Source organism: Marmota flaviventris, chromosome 14, assembly GCF_047511675.1.
Source record: "Marmota flaviventris isolate mMarFla1 chromosome 14, mMarFla1.hap1, whole genome shotgun sequence".
NCBI classification, from domain to species: Eukaryota; Metazoa; Chordata; class Mammalia; order Rodentia; family Sciuridae; genus Marmota; species Marmota flaviventris.
This window is the reverse complement of record NC_092511.1, coordinates 25690614-25710226: the sequence shown is the minus strand read 5'-3', so window position 1 is coordinate 25710226 and position 19613 is coordinate 25690614. Positions and strand designations below refer to the sequence as shown.

General features: G+C 40.1%; 1 protein-coding gene across 6 annotated transcripts in view; it reads right to left on the bottom strand.

The window, feature by feature from the left end:
* Positions 1-19613, bottom strand: part of Ltbp1 (latent transforming growth factor beta binding protein 1) — a 401517-nt gene that overhangs the window by 59359 nt on the left and 322545 nt on the right. For 5 of the 6 annotated variants that reach the window (XM_027933415.2, XM_071601479.1, XM_027933417.2 and 2 more), the window contains 2 exons: positions 16380-16502; positions 11757-11882 (listed from right to left, as the gene is read on the bottom strand). In XM_027933415.2, coding sequence (XP_027789216.2) covers positions 11757-11882; positions 16380-16502 — 249 coding nt within the window. The remainder of the gene's footprint in view (positions 1-11756; positions 11883-16379; positions 16503-19613) is intronic. The other variant, XM_071601480.1, reaches the window with a different exon arrangement.

Sequence of the window (19613 nt, the reverse complement as noted above, 5' to 3'; positions counted from 1 at the left end):
CTAATAGAGGAATGTGTTATATTTATGAAGTGGAAGATAGTATTGTAAAATGCTAAATCACTATAAATGGGTCTACTGATTCAATGCAATTCAAATAAAATTCCCAGGATAGTTTTTTTTTTTAAATCTGTGTTTGAAAACTGTTAATCTGAGTATCAAATCTGTGTAGAAATACAAAAGGCCAAGAACATCTATGACAAACTAAAAAACAAAATTGAAGAATTTATCACTTACAGCAACAAATACTGAAATCCATTATTAAGCTATTATAATTAAGACAATGTGATATTGGGTGTAGATGGACACAACACAATGCCTTTATTTTTTTTATGTGGTGCTGAGGATTGAACCCGGGTTCCGCCCGTGCTAGGCGAGCACTCTACCGCTGAGCCACAATCCCAGCCCAACAATGTGATATTGGTGCAAGAATAAATAAATAAACCTATAGAATGGAGTCAACCAGAAATAGGCTCACAGATATTTGACCTCTTGCACAGTTGCAAATTGGTGGGAAAAGGGCACTGTTTTCAGTAAGTACTGGTGACTCAATGTGACATTCATCTAGGAAAAAAAGGAAATCATGATCTCGATTTTATGGCAAAAACAAAACTCAGTTTCAGGTGAATTATGAATCTGAATGTAAAATTCAAAGGAAAAAATTTTCAGAAAACAACATAAAAGAATACTTTGCTTGGTGTGGTGGTGTGTACCTGGAATCCCAGCAGCTTGGGAGGCTGAGGCAGGAGGATGAAGAGTTCAAAGCCAGCCTCAGCAAAAGCAAGGCTCTAAGCAACTCAGTGAGACCCTGTCTCTAAATAAAACACAAAATAGGGCCAGGGATGTGGCTCAATGGCTGAGTACCCCTGAGTTCAATTCCCAGAACCCCCCCCCCCCCAAAAAAAAAAAAGTTTCTTAATGACTTTAGGGTTTGCAAAGATTTTGGACATGCAAAATACTGATCTCAAATGAAATAATTAAAACATTGGATTTCCTTAAAATTAAGAACTTGGGTTTATCTGAGGTTATCATTAAGAGAGTTGTTTTTGTGTGCTTTGTTTTGATGAGGTATAGTAGGTAGCATTTGACAGCTGAAACAACACTCAATAAGGGTTTGAAAAGTGGTTAAATATTAGTCTTCGGCAGGGAAATGTGAACTGGCACTAGAAGAAGACACCTTTTCTTAGCATGGCTAAACTGAAAAGGAATGGCGTACCTATTACTGACAAGAATGTGGATCTAGAACTCTCACACTTTACTAATGGCAGCATGAACTACTCTGAAAATCTGGCTATATCTAGAACCCAGCAACTATACTGCAATATAACTTTTAGGCGATATCCACAGAAATTAGTGGTCACATCTCTCAAAAGACATGTTCAAGAATATCCATAGGAGCTTCATTCACAATAGCCCCAGGCTTAAAGCAACTCAAATGACCATCAGTTGTAGAATAGATGCATAATTATAGAATATTCATCAAATGAATTACTATATAGCAGTGAAAAAAATGAACTGACACAGCAAACTAGATTGATGAAGCTGATAATCATAATATTGAATGAAGAAAGCCAGACATCAAGGAGAACATGTTACATGATTCCATTTATATAATGTTCAAAACCAGACAAAATGAAACCATAGTGATAAAGTCAGAACAATGGTTAATGGGGCACAGGGAAACTGGGAATGAGGGTAGGAAGTATCATCAGGAAGTTTGAGGGATGGATCAGAGGGACTCTGCAAAAGTTTAGCAAGTGGTACCCTATGATTTATGCACTTTTCTACATGCATTTCAAACATCAATTTAAAAAGAAGCTAATCTACACTGCTGCATTTCCTGGCTAAAGAAAAGCCTTACCATTTCAAAAGCTCACTTTGTTTCTCTATTTCCCATGGGTAAGAGGTATTGTGGATTACATACTGGATTCAATATTAGGGAGCTCTGAATGATAACCCTTATCACCACTTCCTAGCTGCTTATTTTAAGTCATTCCAAACTTATCTTTCTCTAACTGCAAAATAAAGTTAAGGTACTTTTTTTTAAGGATACAACCAAAAATAAGAGAACATATGTAACTCAGTAGATTTTTCCTTAAAAATTTACCTACATTTCTACATTATCCATTGCAAGGCAAGGACATTATTTAAATACTGTGAACAAATATTCTAATGTTTCTTAGTCTTGTAGAAGTGATGGAGAACTATGATAGAATCATTTTATCACCATTTTAGAATTATGATAGTACTGTTATAGATTCAGAATAGACTGAAACCCTAATATTCTAGTATATGGGGCTTTGGAATTATGACAATTTAAACAGTGCGAAGTGGAGTTAGATTCACTTCACCTTCAGAAGGTAGGTCATATTTTATGGGCAAGCATTCATGTTGAGGTGCTGAGATGGATCAGCCTAGCTCCCCAGGGAACTCACCTCCCTGCCCCTTCCCACAGCCCACTGAGCCCCTAAAAGTGGCTCCTAGTCCTGGCCTCCTTCCCCACTCCACATGCACATTCATACATTTGAAAATAAACAGTTAGTAAAATGCTATTTTACATAAGGGTAAAATATAGAATCAATGATTTTTTTAAACTTTGTGATTTTTTTTGAACACCCAAAAGCATCCTAAAATTGGTTTAAGTATGTGAAATATACTCCTGATTCTCATTCACAATAGGCTTTAGAAGTAGGATGACTGTACAGAAGATTGTCTCATCCAAACTAAGGTCAAGAATAAAAGTCTTCAGGAATGAAGTCATGCTACATTAACTGCTTGAAAATAAAACCCAAAATGAGTTTGTCAAGTTTTACAATTTAAACTATACTGACAAGCTCATTCTGTAAATGACCAAGAAAACGGAAAAAGTGGTCTGACCCAAACAGTTTTACTCACTGAGGGAACTTGCAAAGTTCAGGTTTTATATCTGGAAAGGTCATTTGTGTCATTAAGCAGCTTCAAAGGCATCCAGGTTGTGCTGGGATCATCCCTTCTAAGGGAACAGATACAGGGTAGAGCTAAGGGTGCTACATGGGGAAGCCGCTGGATGTGTGTGCTGGTACAACAGAGCCTGACACTACATGTTCAAATGCCCAAACTCAGCATCTGGTTAAAGAAAAAAATTCTGAGTTAGGTTGAGAAAACCAGTATAATATATATATATTTAAAAAAAATTTTAGTTATATGTGGATACAATATCTTTATTATATTTTATGTGGTGCTGAGGATTGAACCCAGTGCCTCACACATCCTAGGCAAGTGCTCTACTCTGAGCCACAAGCCCAGCCCAGCAGTATATTTTTAATAAAACACAAAAACAGTTTTTCTTTTCACAAATGCAAAACTTGTAAACACAGTCATCTGTCTTTCTTTAGAGGAAAAAAACAATCAGAGTATATTCATGAATTTTTAAAAATGCACACTTTCTTCCTCTTTCTTCCCACCAAGGCTGAGAGAATATTATATGAAAACTGGAAGTGTGTGCAAAGGATTTAAATTTACACAGAAATGAAGTATTTCTAAATATTTTAATGGAAAAACATAAAACCACACCTTCAAATTGTTTAGAAAAAAAGAAAACAATTTTATACTCCTATAGGGAGTGAATTATAATTTATTATTCTATAATGGACTGTCACAAAAAGTAGAGTGTTTTAGCTCCATTATAAATAAATTCTATGCTATTCAGAAAAAGTTCTTGCGACACTAACGGAAAATATCCTGAGTTTCAGTTGCATGTTTCCTCTAACACAAAAGACAACATATGTTAAATATATATTTTGTTTTTATATTTGCATTGATTTAATAGCTTTGCATTTTTATACCCAAAGTTTTAAAAAAATTTATTCTAAATGTAGAGCCATGCTGTGCATTTCTTTTCATATAGTCTTTCTTATGCTAAGAGGTGCTGCTAATGAGGACTAGAAGAAAGCCTTTAGTATCAGCCAAACATACCAAACCCCAGATTTATCTTTTTGACACATAGGCCCCTGCGGCAATATAAAATCAGCCAAAAAAGTTGTCATTTTTTTACTATTCTAATTTTTCTCCTTCTATATTCAAATAGGAGGCCAAGAAAGATCAGTTATGAAACCACAGAATGTAGGCAATGTACCTCTAGAAATAACAGCTCCAATGTTCAAATGCAAACAACATCAGCATTAGCTGTCAATTTACCAGCAACTGACACATGAAACAATCATCTCAAACTTGAAACACGTGGTGGGCAAATGGAGAAAATCAGCCATATGAAACTCAAAGGGAAACAAAGAATGAACAATTACAGAAAATTATATATAAACAAGTCACTACGCTCTCTTCCATGACTTTAAATAAGTTCTGAGTTTAAAAATGGTAATGTGTTGATATCCAGGTCTGGACTTGTAACTACCAATTTCATTCACAAGTGTTTACTTAACCTAAATACGTTGCCTACTTTATAAGCACTGCTAATGCAAAAAATAAATAGGTGTTAAATGCTCCCTTCTTTTAGATGCCCACATACTAAGGAAGCAAGTAAGGTACCAGTATAAGAATAGCAATAACTTTTATGTTTATTTTTTGTGGTGCTGGGGATTGAACCCAGGGCCTCACACATGCCAAGCAAGCACTCTACCACTGAGCCACATCCCCAGCCCTAAGGTAGTGACAATAACTATGATCACTGAGCATGTTATCTGGCCAGGCTCCACCCCAGGTAGATGTGTGCCAGTGCACTTCAAGCCCACGGAGGGGCTACTGTTAACCTCATTCTACAAGAAGGGAACGGAGGCACCTTGGGCTTTAGAAACTTATCCAAACTCACACAGCTTACAAGTGCTGGAGCAAGAGTTCAAACTCATGAACTCAAAACCCTACAACTGAACTTCTCAACTACCACTATACCCAACTGTCATTCAGGGTATGCTTTACGGAACTATGTCTTCAGAAAATAGGGAAGGCTTTGTAAAAGCGTACAACACACTCGATGTGTGATCTTATTACAGATGTTTCCTAATAGTCCAGGATGAACTATAGATCACTCTTTCTCCCTTCATTCATCCATTCACAAATATTCCTAACTTAACTATTCCCAGTGGCATAAAGAGATCTGAACAGTACAGAATATGATCCGTGTCTCCCTGGCTTTAAGAATTTAGCAGTAGAGCCTGACAATGAATAGCAAATCCAAAAAGAAGTAGAATAAGGTGGCAATAAGTATAAAAAACAAAAAAGAGAAACAGAAAGTGAATGAATTCATTAAGAGGAGAGACAGTCTGAGAAGAGGAGGTCAGAAAAGGGCTCATTGAGAAGCAGCATTTGAATAAAGACACCAAGGATATGAGAAGTGGCAATCTCTGGTACTTCTTATTAGCATAATAAATTTCCTCATTTCAAGATGTTTATTGCAGCTAAAAGCATATTGATTAATACTTAGCCTTTTGGTTTGTTGTGAAAATTAAATGGGAAATAAAAGGTATAATGCATTTAGCATAGTACCTGGCTCAGAACAACAACTAAATGAATGCTAGACGGTATTATCATCATCATCATCATCATTGCTATTGTTTTAATAAAGTCACGGAATAAAATATACAAACTACCTCCAGTCCACTCATCCAGAGAATAAAACTGAATGGCCTATAAGTAAGATGCCTAATAAGCTACAGTTTCTGGAATGGACATAAGACACATTACAATTTAGATCTAGAATACTAAAATACTACTCACAATGGCCTTCTATGACCTTCTGTTGTTATTAACAGCTTTGGTTGTAACTGACATAAACTCACCAACAAGCTGTATAAAGCCCAGTGCCCAGGGCAGGGCGGGTGTGTCTGAGGTGCACAGGGTCAGCTCGCCTCTTCACAGGCTTTGCTTTTTGGCAATCTCATGTCTACTTTTTTTGGCTGCAAGGAAAGTGTTTACTTCTCCTTCTATGAAGAGCTGATTTTCCATAGCTCTGGGGTCGTAAAAGGTCAGCAGTGATGAAAAGGCTTAGGGGAGAGCTCTTGGGTGTTTTGCTTCTGTTATGAATTTCTTCATACCAATGTTGATATACAGAAGACAAGCAATGCATGGAAAATCTGTATTCCAGGCCCAAAAACAGCTTATTCCAGCAAAATTTCCTCAGCTCTCTCCCTAATGATTTAAACATCCATTTCCACTCACTTCTGCAGAAGTACATTCACAGGAAGAGTGAGTGTGAACAGGAGCCCTTTCGAAGCCCCTTCCTTTACCTGGAATGTTGACTGAGCCTTTCTCCTTTTTACATGTGAGAGGCAGTGGATCCTACAGTCAAACTCCCTTTAGAAAGGTAAGAAGCACTCAATTTGTATTCACTTAGATTTTTCAATTTCAGACCCTAAAATTACTAAAAAAAAAACCCTAAAAATCTTTGGGCCAAGCAGCCAGATGTAATATATTATTGTGTCAGAACACTTTGGTGTCCTACTTGGCTAAATCATTTTCAAAAATATTTTCTCTTAGTGATGGATATGAGTTCTGTCTTCATGCCACAAAACCACCAATTGCTTTGGAGCATGGTCAAGAAGGGTTTTAGACATTCACTCTACACTGTTCATAGAAAATGTACCTGAAGATATGAACACAAACCACACTTGCTCCCAATTCACTCTTTCTTTGATGCAGTGAAGTTGCGCTTACTGTGCTTTCTGGTTGTCAATGAACACAAAATTAGCCTGAGAGTTTGGAGCCTAAGTCCTACTGACACTGCTGCTCTCTGTAAGGTTCAAGAAGCCAACCATCTTTACCAAGTGCTTTTGTTATGTTTTCCCTTTTTGATAAATACATTATCAATGAGTGATTTCATAGGAAATACCTTAAAGGATTACAGGGTTAGAATCTCTACAGGTCTTTAATGACAGGACTTAATTCTGTGCATACTCTGGGTAAAATGCCGTATGAGTTAGAATTCTGGCTGAATGTTACAACAAGTCCCCCCTCAGTCTGGTAGGTCTCAAATTCACAATCAACATTAAAATAGTTTTGAAAACTATGAGCTGAACCTGCTTATCGCTTACTCAGTCCAGGGTACTTATTTTGAAAAACGACAAACAATAACACCATCCTCATCCAGGGGAGGGAAACACAGGAGTGAAATACAGAATCAAAATGAAAGGCTTTGATTTTTTCCTTTCCAATAAAAATTATTTAATGCCAGAATGATGTCTGATTTTTAAAACAGACTATTTTAAAAAGCTTTTTAGATTCCTAACAAAATTATAGTTTCCATAGATCCTCTTCTCCCCCACTGCTGTCTCTCAGTGTTTTGGTCAAATTTTTTGTTGCTGTGACCAAAGAACTATTTTAGAGGAGGAAAAGTTTATTCAGTGCTCACAGTTTCAGAGGTTTAGTCCATGGTCAGCTGACTCTATACTTTTGAGATAGAGGTGAGGAGAATATCATGGTGGAAGAACACAACAGAGGGAAGCAGCTCAGGAGATGGCACCAGATAGCAAAGAGAGAATTCTGCTCATAGGAACCCAAAGGCAGGGCTCCTGGGACCCACTTCCTACAGCCACACCCTATCTGCCTTCAGTTACCAACCACTTAATCCCTAACAGGGGATTAATGCACTGATTAGGTCTGACCTCCCTAGTTAGTATCATACCAGCATCCCTTCTACCTTCAAATTCTTCCTTACTTAACTCTGTTTTCCTTCTCTCATGAGCTTTATCACTCTAACATCTTATATGTCTTACTCATCATCAGTTTACTGCCTCCAAGAAATCAGGGACCTTTTTGTGTGTGTGTGTTGTTGCTGTTCAGTGGCATAGCCCCAGTACTTAGGACAGTGGCTGGCACATCATTAACAATAAGTATTTGTGGGATATACGAATGAATGAGAATGCCTTTCAAAGATCAGGACTTGGTAAATGATTTCAGCAAAGTTTGGAAGCCCACCTCATCATGATGGCCAAGCAGGGCAAACAGTGGAGGAAAAGATGCCCAACTTCCGCAAGCTGTGGTGCCCCATCAAGTGGCTGGGTGACCACAGGGTCCCTTTGAGACCAACATGGTCACTTTATCACAGGAATGGGGGGCTGGAGGGCACTCTAAAACTCAAAGACAGATATATCCCCAACTCTACTGGGGTCAAACTCTCATTCAACTGCACACAATAAAGGGGAGGGCACAGTCACTTCCAGCCAAGTGCAGGGTAGAAGGGGACATGTGTCAGAAGTGTCACAAAATCAGAGACCAGGGGGCAGACATGGTGACCCTTGGGAATCCGACTGCTCCTCTCTTCCACTCACACACATTCTGCTGATAATGAGAAAACCATCCCCAGACTCAGCTTATGAACACAATGGCAAATATCTTCTATGGATTAAAATTCCATGACATCAGGAAAAAGCAAAGAGCAAAAGAACTGGGGATTTTTTTCAAACAAGTAGATGTGGTAAGATGGGGTACAAGGTAGTGAAAGGAGTAAGAACTGAAAAACTTCCTTTTTATCCACAATACAAAAGCTTTGGCTAGAGGGTGTATGATGGTTTGGATGTGAGGTGTCCCCTAAAAGCTCACACAATGAGACAATGCAAGAAGGTTTGGAGGAGCAATGATTGGGCTGTAAGAGTCTTAACCCAATCAGTGATTTAATCCCCTGGTAGGGGTTAACTGAGTGGTAACTGAAGTGGTAGGGTGTGGCTGGAGGAGGTGGGCATTGGGGTGTGGCTTTGGGTATGTATTTGTATGTGCCAAGTGAACTCTCTCCCTGCTTCCTGGTCTTCATGTGAGGTGCTTGCCTCCGCCAAACTCTTCTGCCATGATGTCCTGCCTCACCTTGAGTCCCGAGGGATGGAGCCAGCCTTCTATGGACTAAGACCTCTGAAATCCAAATAAACATTTCCTCCTCTACAATTATGCTGGTTGGGTCCTTTAGTCACAGCAGAAAAAAAAAAAAAAAACCCAACTAAAACAGCATGAAAAGAAGGTGGCAGGAGGAGATGAACTACAACTGAGAGATGTCCCATGAACACAGAGGAGGACCTCGATCCAAAGCCTCCTGTTGCCACATGTTTTCCTGGCATCCAACTCTGGGGTTTGAGAAAAATAACTAACCATTTTATTATATATGGTATGTCACATCCTATACTTAATTGTATCCACAAAGTGCAACAATGTCATATTATTTAAACACATAGTTATCTTACATGTATTATTTATGTATGTGTCCTGGATGCCTCTCCTGGAATGCAGTTTCCCTATGGACACAAACTGTGTGTGTTCTGCCCTTAGAACTGTGCCTGGCCCCAGACACACTCAGCTAATGTTTCAGTGAATAAATAAAATGATAACAAGAACTCACCGACCTACTTCTTCCCACGTCACTAGAACTCCAGTGACACTGTTCTTTATCTCATGTGAGAGAACCAAGGTATTTCTGCTTCCCACCCCATGTACTGTTCCCAGGAGCAAGGGAAAAGGAGGACCCCATGGTACCTCTAATGTTTCTATAGAACTTATCGTGCTAATTCAGATTGTTCAGAATGACAGAATTTGCCCTTCTATTGTCCAAGGCATGGGTAATCAAGGAGGGACCCCTCTCCTTTCAGCTATGTTGGGTTCTTCATCTTGTTGGAGCAGGACATGCCAGCCCTTGCACCAACAGTGCTTCAGCCAGTCTCACCAGAGGCTTGGAGGGAAGCTGGCGATCGGGTATGTGATAAGGGTGCCAGCCACTTGTCAGTGTTAATTCAAGTACTGTGCACATCAGCTCCATTACTAAATGCTGATCACATGAGCTGGCTTTGTCGTACACCAAAGCCAGGGGTAGAATCAGGACATAGTACTACTGCCATAAGCTTCAGACTAAGTCCAACAAAAGAAAATTTAGACCAATTTAGTACACTAGACCAAGCCCATAAAAAGTGAAATCCTTGCAGAACTTTTTCAAGAAAGAGGATAGCATGCTTAATAATTAGGAAGATTTCTAGTTATACTACCATATATCAGCATAATATACTAAATTACCTATTTTATTACTCATAAAATTGTCCAGTTTTTGGAATAAGATACAGACCAAGTATCAAAGAGAGAATGCTCAATGAGTAATTTATAAAGCATTAGAAGGTTTCTAAAGACACATTTTTAAATCCAAGTCTTTGCCAAGTACATGACCAACAAAATTAGAACTGTAACTAAATTAGAGAGATTATATAACTCTTGGGCTGCAGAAATCAGTGTTTAGAAAGTTACAGAAGAAAAATCAGTTGAGTACAAAAGACAAAATAAATATGGATATATTTATGTTTGGTGTATTCATCTGGAACAATAGCTTTGATTCGTGAGCACTGGATGTGACTTACTTTTTTCTGAATATAGTTTTTCATGGCACAAGAGCCAGCCATTGTATCTTGGATCACTTCTCAGAGATGGAAGACTTTAAAACTCATCATTGAGAGCTAAGTAAAGAAGCAAAGTGGCCTCTCAGGAATGTGGGGACTGCAGATCTGTTTTACTGGTCACCCAGATAGGCTAGCACCCTCCTCAGCTGAGGAACAGTGTGCTCTTCAGAAGCACGTGTGCATTCACGTGGGGTCTTTTCTAAAAGCTGTACTCTAGGAGCGCTAAATATAAACAACATAAAACGTGAACCACTGAAGCATGGATTCCTTGTAAATCTCTCATCGCCCACATTATTGTGATGCTTCCCTCTGTTCCCAACTTCTGATTCCTTCCAAATCTCTCGATCTGTTTGCTCTAACCCCTCCCTGCACTATCTCTCTTCCACTTGAAGCCAAATCTGGCCTCCATGTTTTGTCTGCTTAGCAGGAGAGCAATTTCAACAATCTCCTGCTTTTTAGAAGATCAGTTTATTCCTCCCAATATAATAATTGTTTTCAGCTGAACCTGGTCGCTGGCCCTTGGCATGATTTCACTGTGGTACTAGCAAGGAAAGCAGACATATCCTGTTGCAGTATTTTTTTTTTTTTTAGAGCAAAGACTCTGGGTACTATTGTAGGCCTAGAACAGAACTTTTGCAATGTACTTCTTTTAAAATGTAGTTGGATTTCAATCAACTAGATTCTCAAAAGATGGACTGAAGGGACAATTGTGGGAATATTCTCAGTATACTTATTTAAAAGATTCAGATAAATTACTCCTCCATTTATCAAATTGGAACAAGTCATCAAGAACACAACTCTCAAGATCATTGTTGTATCCCTGCAAACATAGAGATTGCAAAGGGAAAGCAACAGTGCTAGCTCAATATCTTTCAACATATTTAGAGCTTTCAGTGATTATAAATACTAACAGGTAAGAAAAATATATTAGCTTAGAGGTAAGGATATTAGAGGGATAATTCTAGAAAATCTCTGCACAAATGGTACAGAGAAATCAAACGAGACATCACTTTTAAGAAACAGAATGATCAAGATGGTCTACATGAAGTACAATTAAAACAGGCAGGGTCTAAGGAGGTGACAGGGAAGGTGCCACCATGTACCTTCAGGTTTCTAACATGCACAGAAAAGCATTGGCTCCTACATATTTCGACTCATTAATTTAGTACCATTATTGAAACCACCTGTGAGTGTTGTTGGCACCATCATTTTGGGTTATCCAGTCTGTAAATCCCAGCGACTCCTGAGTTGTGCTTTCCAGCATAAGTCACCTTGCTACCTATAAGCTTCAAGGCCTTGAATTACGAGCACCTCTTAGAGTCTCAGTCTTGACCTGTTTAAATGGAAAACAGTCTCCTGTCTGCTTTATCACACAGCAGCAATACGATTTTGTATGGTTTATCTTACCTTCACATGTGCGGCCGTCTGCAGAAATGGAGAAGCCCTGCTCACAGGCACAGTGGAAAGAACCATCTGTGTTTAGACACTCCCCGTGAGGCCCACAGAGCCCTGGCTGTTCACATTCATTAATATCTGAAATTTAAAAGAGTTTCAAATGCTTGCGGGAAAAAAAAAAAAAAAAGCTCTTCTGTTTTTGTATCAGATATACAATAAGGAAAAGCTATTTTAAATGGTCAGACATTTATTTTGCAGTCCAAGTATAGCATTTGTCCATCAAAGAAGCCACAGGACAAGCTGAATTGTTAAGAGAGAGAAACTATTTAGGATGAGTCATGTGTAATAGCCAATGTTCAACCTTTCAACCTACAAAAATAGCCATGTCAAAGATTAGACCCAAAGCTACCCTTGTTTTAGGCATACTGGAGGTGCAAGGAATTCCCAACAGAATAATGTTGAAAAATATTTTTCATCTGTGAATGCTGTGCTCTCTCTCCTCTGCCCACACACATCTCTGTTATAGTCTGTCACATCTGGCCTCTCCAACCCTAGGATGTGGACTTCTTAAGGGCAAGGATGACTGTGTCTTAAGTATAGTTTTTGGTTCATAAATATCCCTTCCAAATGTCCACTGAATGTATAAATGAAATAGAATCTAATCTGTATTTCATTTAAAATGGATAATAGAAATAAAATTAAAAAAAGAAAAAGAAAAAGAAGGCCTTTTGGAACAGGGAAGCCACTGTTTGCATGAGTCTATGACAACGAAATTAGTGAGTGATGTTTTTTAACATAGTGCTACACATGACAAAGTGGTACCAATTATCCTGAAGACTCATGACCAGATCATGCTGTAGATAAACCTGTGGGGCCATCTTATGTTCTGCTTGTCTTCAATGTGATTATGCTTTCCTTGCCCAGGGTCATGAGGCACTCCTAAACACTGATAACACACAGGGTATTCAATAAGTAAAGTGTTCTTTCAAACCAGTTCTAGTTATGTTGACTAACAGTGCCCAAGATGACAGCACAGAGAACCCAGAGGGTGGCTGACCTATTCATAATGGTACTGATGCATGCAACAGCCTGTTTGCACTCTGCTCAAATTCCTGGTTTACTCGTCCGTATCCCTCATTATACTGTTCTCTCCTTGAGAAGGACTGTATATCTTAACTCAAGGATGAGGATGGCCTAATCCTTGGTACTGTACATTGATAGTGTTTTATGGATGTTTGTCCACCACAAAATTTCTCAGTTATGTTCATTGCCTATGAACTAAACAATTGGTTAAATTTCTTTAAGCTAATTGAGGTCATAAAAATGGTCACATATTGTCATCATCCAGTCTGTAGATCCACTAAGATCATTTTCCTGAAGTCTCTTAGGCCCTCTTTAATCGCCTCTTGAAGAGGGCCTCAATATATCATCTCAGAAGTCCATCTTTTATTCAATTAAAATATGCTCTTAGTGCTTCGTATAAGCAGGATGAGTAGGAAGGGGCCATTGCCCATCATGAAGCTTACAACAGAACTGGGGAGGTCCCTGTAAAACTCCAAAGCTTACTGGGGACAGGGAAATGGTACAGAGTTCTCCCTAGTGACTTAGAGAACATGCTGAGCCACCAATCATGTGGTTCTCTTCCTCAAAGAAGTCACCTCTTTCTGTTCATTCAGGATCCCCTGAGCTCACCCTTGTTACCCTGCTGATTTCACTGTGCAATAGAAACTGGCAATTATTGATTTATCCTCCCCACTCCCACCCAAACCCCTCGCCAGTAATTCTAACCTCTTTACCCTTCATGTACCATATAACTCAGACTATCTGGCCTATTCATTGCTGAACCAACATAAAAAACCAGGCATGAATTAATCATATTTTCTTAACAACTCTCCATTTTTGTTACTGTCAATATTTTTCAGATATTTCAAGGAAGAGCGATGAATCATTTTCTACTTAATTATTTCTCAATACAACTTCACCCTGTGAAACGCTTCACTTCTTTTATAAAATCTCTGATATTTCCATGTTTGTACTCTATCTAAAGTCTAGGAAGAAGTTAGATTGGCAACCTGAACCTCCTTTTAGGCTTCAATTCCTCTCTCTCCAACCTGCTGCCTAGAGTTACTTCAATCTGAGCAGGAAGGTGTTAGAAAGTATTACTGGCCTGAGAACCAACTTAAATCCACGTCCATCTTGGGGAGATCTGGCAATTTCCCAAGCCTTCCTTTTTATTTTATCCTGAGCCTCAATGTGGTCCTTCAAAAGCTTACCCACTTTAAAACTCTGCATGGGGAATATTGTGTACAAAGTTCTTGCTTCAAAAGAAGTCACTGATTAACAAATAACTGTCTAAAAAGTTTGATGACAGGAACTGAAGATGAATTCCCAGACTTTTTTCCAGGAAACTGCTAAGAAAGAACAACATGAATATCTGGAACTAGAGAGACATATGCATTCAATTTGGATTGTACTTATTGAGGCATTTTTAAACTATGCTGCTAGTAACTCCAAGCTGAAAGCCAGACGATATTTAGGTTGGGTTTCTTTCATGGGTCCGAGATTCCACAGAAATTCACAATTTGGCATGTATAAGTCAAAACATGAAACTGAAGCGTGTTCCGAATCTCAAATATATCCTGCCACATTCCTAAAGAGACTATTAACAAGGAATTTCCATACGTCTACATACCATCATTAGTTTTGTGAGGCGAAATTTTCAACTAAAAGTGTCTCACTGAATACAGGACTATCTTCAGAATATATAGTTTATGTCTATCAAGTGTGGTTACTCCAAGATGTCCCATGATTGAGGATGGGGGAGTAGCTAAGTGGTAGAGTGCTTGCCCAGCATGCCTGAGGCTCTGGGTCCCACCCCAGCACTGCAGAAAAATGCTATGTCCTGTGGTTATAGCATCACCATCAATTATGTTTTCGGCATTAAAACAAACTCAGGTATCAGTACCTATCTACAGAATGCTGATGTGATCCTGGGATTAGAGCAAAGTAGGCTACTAACTTCAAGGAGAGTGAAAAATCAACTTTTGTCTCCAGTAATAGAGCCAAAAGAGATCATTCAAAGCAAGGTGAATGTGTGTGCCTTCACAATCGGCCTTAGGGGAATGACAGAGTCATACACATTATTCTTTAAACAGCACTGAGACCTGCTTCATACCTATCATTTATTTGGACTTATACTTCTCAAACAGACATAGTAATTTATTCTGGAAAACAGAAATAAACGTGACAGAGAATTGAATCAATTTAATAATGATTGGTAGTCAATAAAACCCTGAATATTTGGAGCAGTCACATATTTGAATTTGATATCAAACCACAGACACTTAAGTTGTGCTGCTATGATCTTATTTGTTCCCTGTGTCTACTATACTGTTTTTAGGGATAGTAATTTTTTTTTAATTTTAGCAATATAACTTTTTTAAAAAAAACTTACATAGTAGTCAGGTTCATCCTGACAAACGCATACATGCATGAGAATTGATTTCAGTTCATGATCCCTCCCTTTCCCTTCCCCCTTCCCTCTCCTACTCCTCCTTCCTCTGCTCTACTAGACTTCCTTTTACTCATCTATTAATTTATATTTGATTAGTTCTTTATGTTATTCTATCCTTCCCTCCTCTTCTTTATTTTTTCTAGATTCTGCATATGACAGAAAACATTCCACCTCTGAGTTTTGGAGTTTGGCTAATTTCACTTAGCATGATATTCTCCATGCCTATCCATTTACCAGCAAATGCCATAATTTCATTCTTTCTGTATCACAATTTCTTAGTCTGTTTATCTATTGATAGGCATCTGGGTTGATTCCATAATTCAGCTATTGTGAATAGCTGTTTGATGTAACTGTTTCACTATAATATGCTAATTTTAGATCTCTGGGGAAAATACCAAGGAGTGGGATAGCTGGGCCACATGGTTTTTCTCATTCCTTGGTATCCCACTCCTAGGGAACCATCCCTCGGTTTCTGAGGAATCTCCAAACTGCTTTCCATAGCAGTTGCACTAGTCTGCAGTCCCACCAACAATGTGCAAGTGTACCTTTTCCCCCACAACCTCCCCAGCATTTACTGTTGTTCATATTCTTGATCATTGCCATTATGGCTAGAGCGAGATGAAATCTTGGTGTAGTTCTGATTGGGAGAGTCACTGTTGGTAGCATTTTGAAAAAATATAAAATCCTGTTGTTCATAATTTCAACCAAATTATAGTAAAGCAAGGGAATACTGAATAAAAACAGGGAACAGGAAAGGGGCAGACAGATATCACTTCTCTGAAACAAAATGAAATATGTCCATGAAAGACATGAAAAAGCTAGAAAGATAGTCAAGAATCAAGTACTAAGGTTGGTCCACGGAAGGAACAGCAAAGGATAGGTGATCTCAGAACCAGGCAAAGCCAGGTATGGTTTTGACGTGCTGGTCAACACTGTACAGTAAAAAGCCAGACCTTCCAGTACTTGATGTGAACCCAAGTAATACACCTCAATAATACAAACTGGCATAGATCACTTATATATGAAAGAAGACATAAAACCACAGACTATCACCAGGAAGCACTGCAGAACAAAACTATGTAAATAATGACAGAACAAGAGAGAGAGAGAGAGCGCGCTACCTTGACATCCTTTATTGTCATTTAGGTGGAATCCCTCTGGGCAAGCACAGTCATAGGACCCTTGGGTGTTAATGCAGTCTCCTCCTTGGCACACACTCTTGTCCTCCAGACATTCGTTGATATCTATAAACCCAGTAAAAAAGTTTAAAAGACAAAATTAACTGTATATAAGAAACAGACATTTTTCTTAACTTTACTCACCAAAATCATACAAATATGCATTATTTTATATCATTTATAGGGTACATGTGATTTTAAATGGATCAGAGCTTTTTAACTTTTGGAGTTTTATTTTTAACATGAAACATCTTGAAAGGACTTTACCATTGAACAATACACAAAGTTTTAGACAACAACTGTGATCAACAGGTTGTAGGTGGTGCTCAGTTATGGAGCACTTGCCTAGCACGTACAAGGCTATGGACTCAGTCTCAGCACCACAACAACAACAACAAAAAAGGGGGGGTGTGTGTGATAAAAATGTAACTAACTGGAAGAAGAAAACAAATCAATCAAATATTTTCAACAAACAATTTGGTAATGTTCTTGGTGATGGTAGAGAATCAATATTTTTAAAACACATATTGCTAATTTATATTTTAAGCATACTTAACATACTTGATCTATTTCTATAATATCCTGCATTACGCACTATAGGAAACATTTTAGAGTACTTGGCAAGGTCCCTGACTACAAAGAGAAATATATACCTTTTTTAAATGAACACAAAAACATCTTAAATTACTTTATAAGCCCCAAACAATTTAACATTCTAAGAACTGTCATAAACTATAATTATTTGACAATCATAGTAATTTTAGGGGTCACTGAATTTAGAGAAAAGATATTTTAATGGTTAAAAAAAAAGTCTTCTTGTAACAGAGGGAATTTACTTGGAATCTTGACAGCAGGTAGAATACAGAGGAGGGAAGAAGAGGGAATTGGAGAAAGAGGAACCATCAAGCATCAAGATCAAAACCTAGCTGTCACTCAGGGGCTATCAAAACAGACTCAGGGCTGCCTAGATTCCTTTTTAGTATATATCCTCACAGCACATGTACAACTAAGAGTGATTGTAAAAGCACTGAGCTCTGGCTGGGAGCATGCGAGACAATTAAAGATGCCCCTCAGGTCAGGCGGGTCTTCTTCCAGGGCTGTTTATTACATTTACTCTTAGTCAGAGCTCACGACTCCTAACACACTTCATGAGTCCCCCTCTGGTGTGTCTGTGCAGGATTTAAACAATTAGCACTGAAGAAAGCTAAGGAGGAAAACCTTGTTTTCTCAGAATTTGGCACTTTATGGCATTTCTTGCAAATAATAATGATTGCTGCTAACACAGAACGGTTCCAGGAAGAAGTAAGTACGGAGGCTGTTTCATTATCCTGCTGTCTTGTTCAAGTATGGGAACAATAAATTCAAGTTTCCTCTCTGAACCAAATCAACCAGTTAACTGGCTTCTGTATTATTTACTGGGCAGAAAAGAGTGCCTTATCATTTCATTAGATCAAAACAAAAACAAGTTAGTACACAGATTTAAAATGTTCAGAATACGGTTCCTAAAACATAACAGAGTTGACATGGCTGTCTCAACTAAAGCAAGTAATTGCTTTTTGTTTAGTGTGTTGTTGTTGTTTTTTAATCTCACCGAAGTGTAATTTACATATGATAAGTGCATTTACTTTAAGAGTCTAGTTCAATGAGTTTTAAGGTGTGTACACCTTGTGTGTACAATATTGGGTATACTCCTTATGGATGCCTCCACTGAACTCAGGATACAGGCATGTCCACCACTCTTGCAGGGTCTCTCTTGTCCCTTTTGTGTTTGCCATCTTCAATTCAGCATAATATTTCTGAGATTCATCCAAGCTGATGAGAGTTTTGACAGTTCTTTCCTCTTCATTGCTGAGTAATTTTTCATTGTAAGAATATACCACAGAGAGGGAACTGGGACCAAAGACAGAGCAGGCCCAGCGGCCTGCTGAGGGGCAGAGCCGCCCCCCACCCCCCTCGCCTGCCAGGTAGGGGAAGGGTGACCACCGACAGAAAACGCCCAGTGGCCCAGGGCGGGACAGAGCTTCCAATCACTCCTGCAAGGTAGGCGGGCCTGCGACCCACCGGCAGAAGAGGAGCAGTCGCCTGCTGAGAGGCTGAGCCGCCCCCTCCCCCTGCGCCGGCATAGTAGAGAGAACTGGGACCAAACACAGAGCAGGCCCAGCGGCCTGCTGAGGGGCAGAGCCGCCCCCCACCCCCCTCGCCTGCCAGGTAGGGGAAGGGTGACCACCGACAGAAAAGGCCCAGTGGCCCAGGGCGGGACAGAGCTTCCAATCACTCCTGCAAGGTAGGCGGGCCTGCGACCCACCGGCAGAAGAGGAGCAGTCGCCTGCTGAGAGGCTGAGCCGCCCCCTCCCCCTGCGCCGGCATAGTAGAGAGAACTGGGACCAAACACAGAGCGGGCCCAGCGGCCTGCTGAGGGGCAGAGCCGCCCCCCACCCCCCTCGCCTGCCAGGTAGGGGAAGGGTGACCACAGACAGAAAAGGCCCAGTGGCCCGCGGCGGGACAGAGCTTCCAATCACTCCTGCAAGGTAGGCGGGCCTGCGACCCACCGGCAGAAGAGGAGCAGCCGCCAGCTGAGAGGCAGAGCCGCCCCCTCCCCCCTGCGCCTGCAAGGTAGTCGGAACTGAGACCACCATCAGAACAGCTCAGACCTGCAACCGAGAGACAGAACAGGCCCAGTGGCCTGAGGAAGGGTAGAGCCGCCCCCCCCCCACGCCTGCAAAGTAGGCGGACCTGCGACCCACTGGCAGTACAGCCCCAGAGGCCTGCAGAGGGGCAGTGCCGCTGCCTGCGCCTGCAAAGTAGGCAGAACGGCGACCACCAACAGAACAAGCCTAGCGGCCCGCAGAGGGACAGAGCCGCCGCCCGCGCCTGCAAGGACGGCGGACCTGCTACCGACTGGCAGAGCAGGCCCAGCGGCCTGCCGGCGTGGTAGGCACATTGCCCCAATTGGCGGAGGGGCAGAGCCGCCGCCCGTGCCTGCGAGGGAGACTTTGCAACTATACAAGACCAATATAAATATATAGGGGGAAAATTCAATAGCACAACAGTTTCACCAAGAAGAAAGGAAAGCGAACAGTATGAAGAGACAAGGAAAGAAAGGACCACAAGCATTGCAGGTCAACTCAACTTTAGAAGAGGTAATAGCTGCAGCTGATGGAATGTCAGATAAAGAAT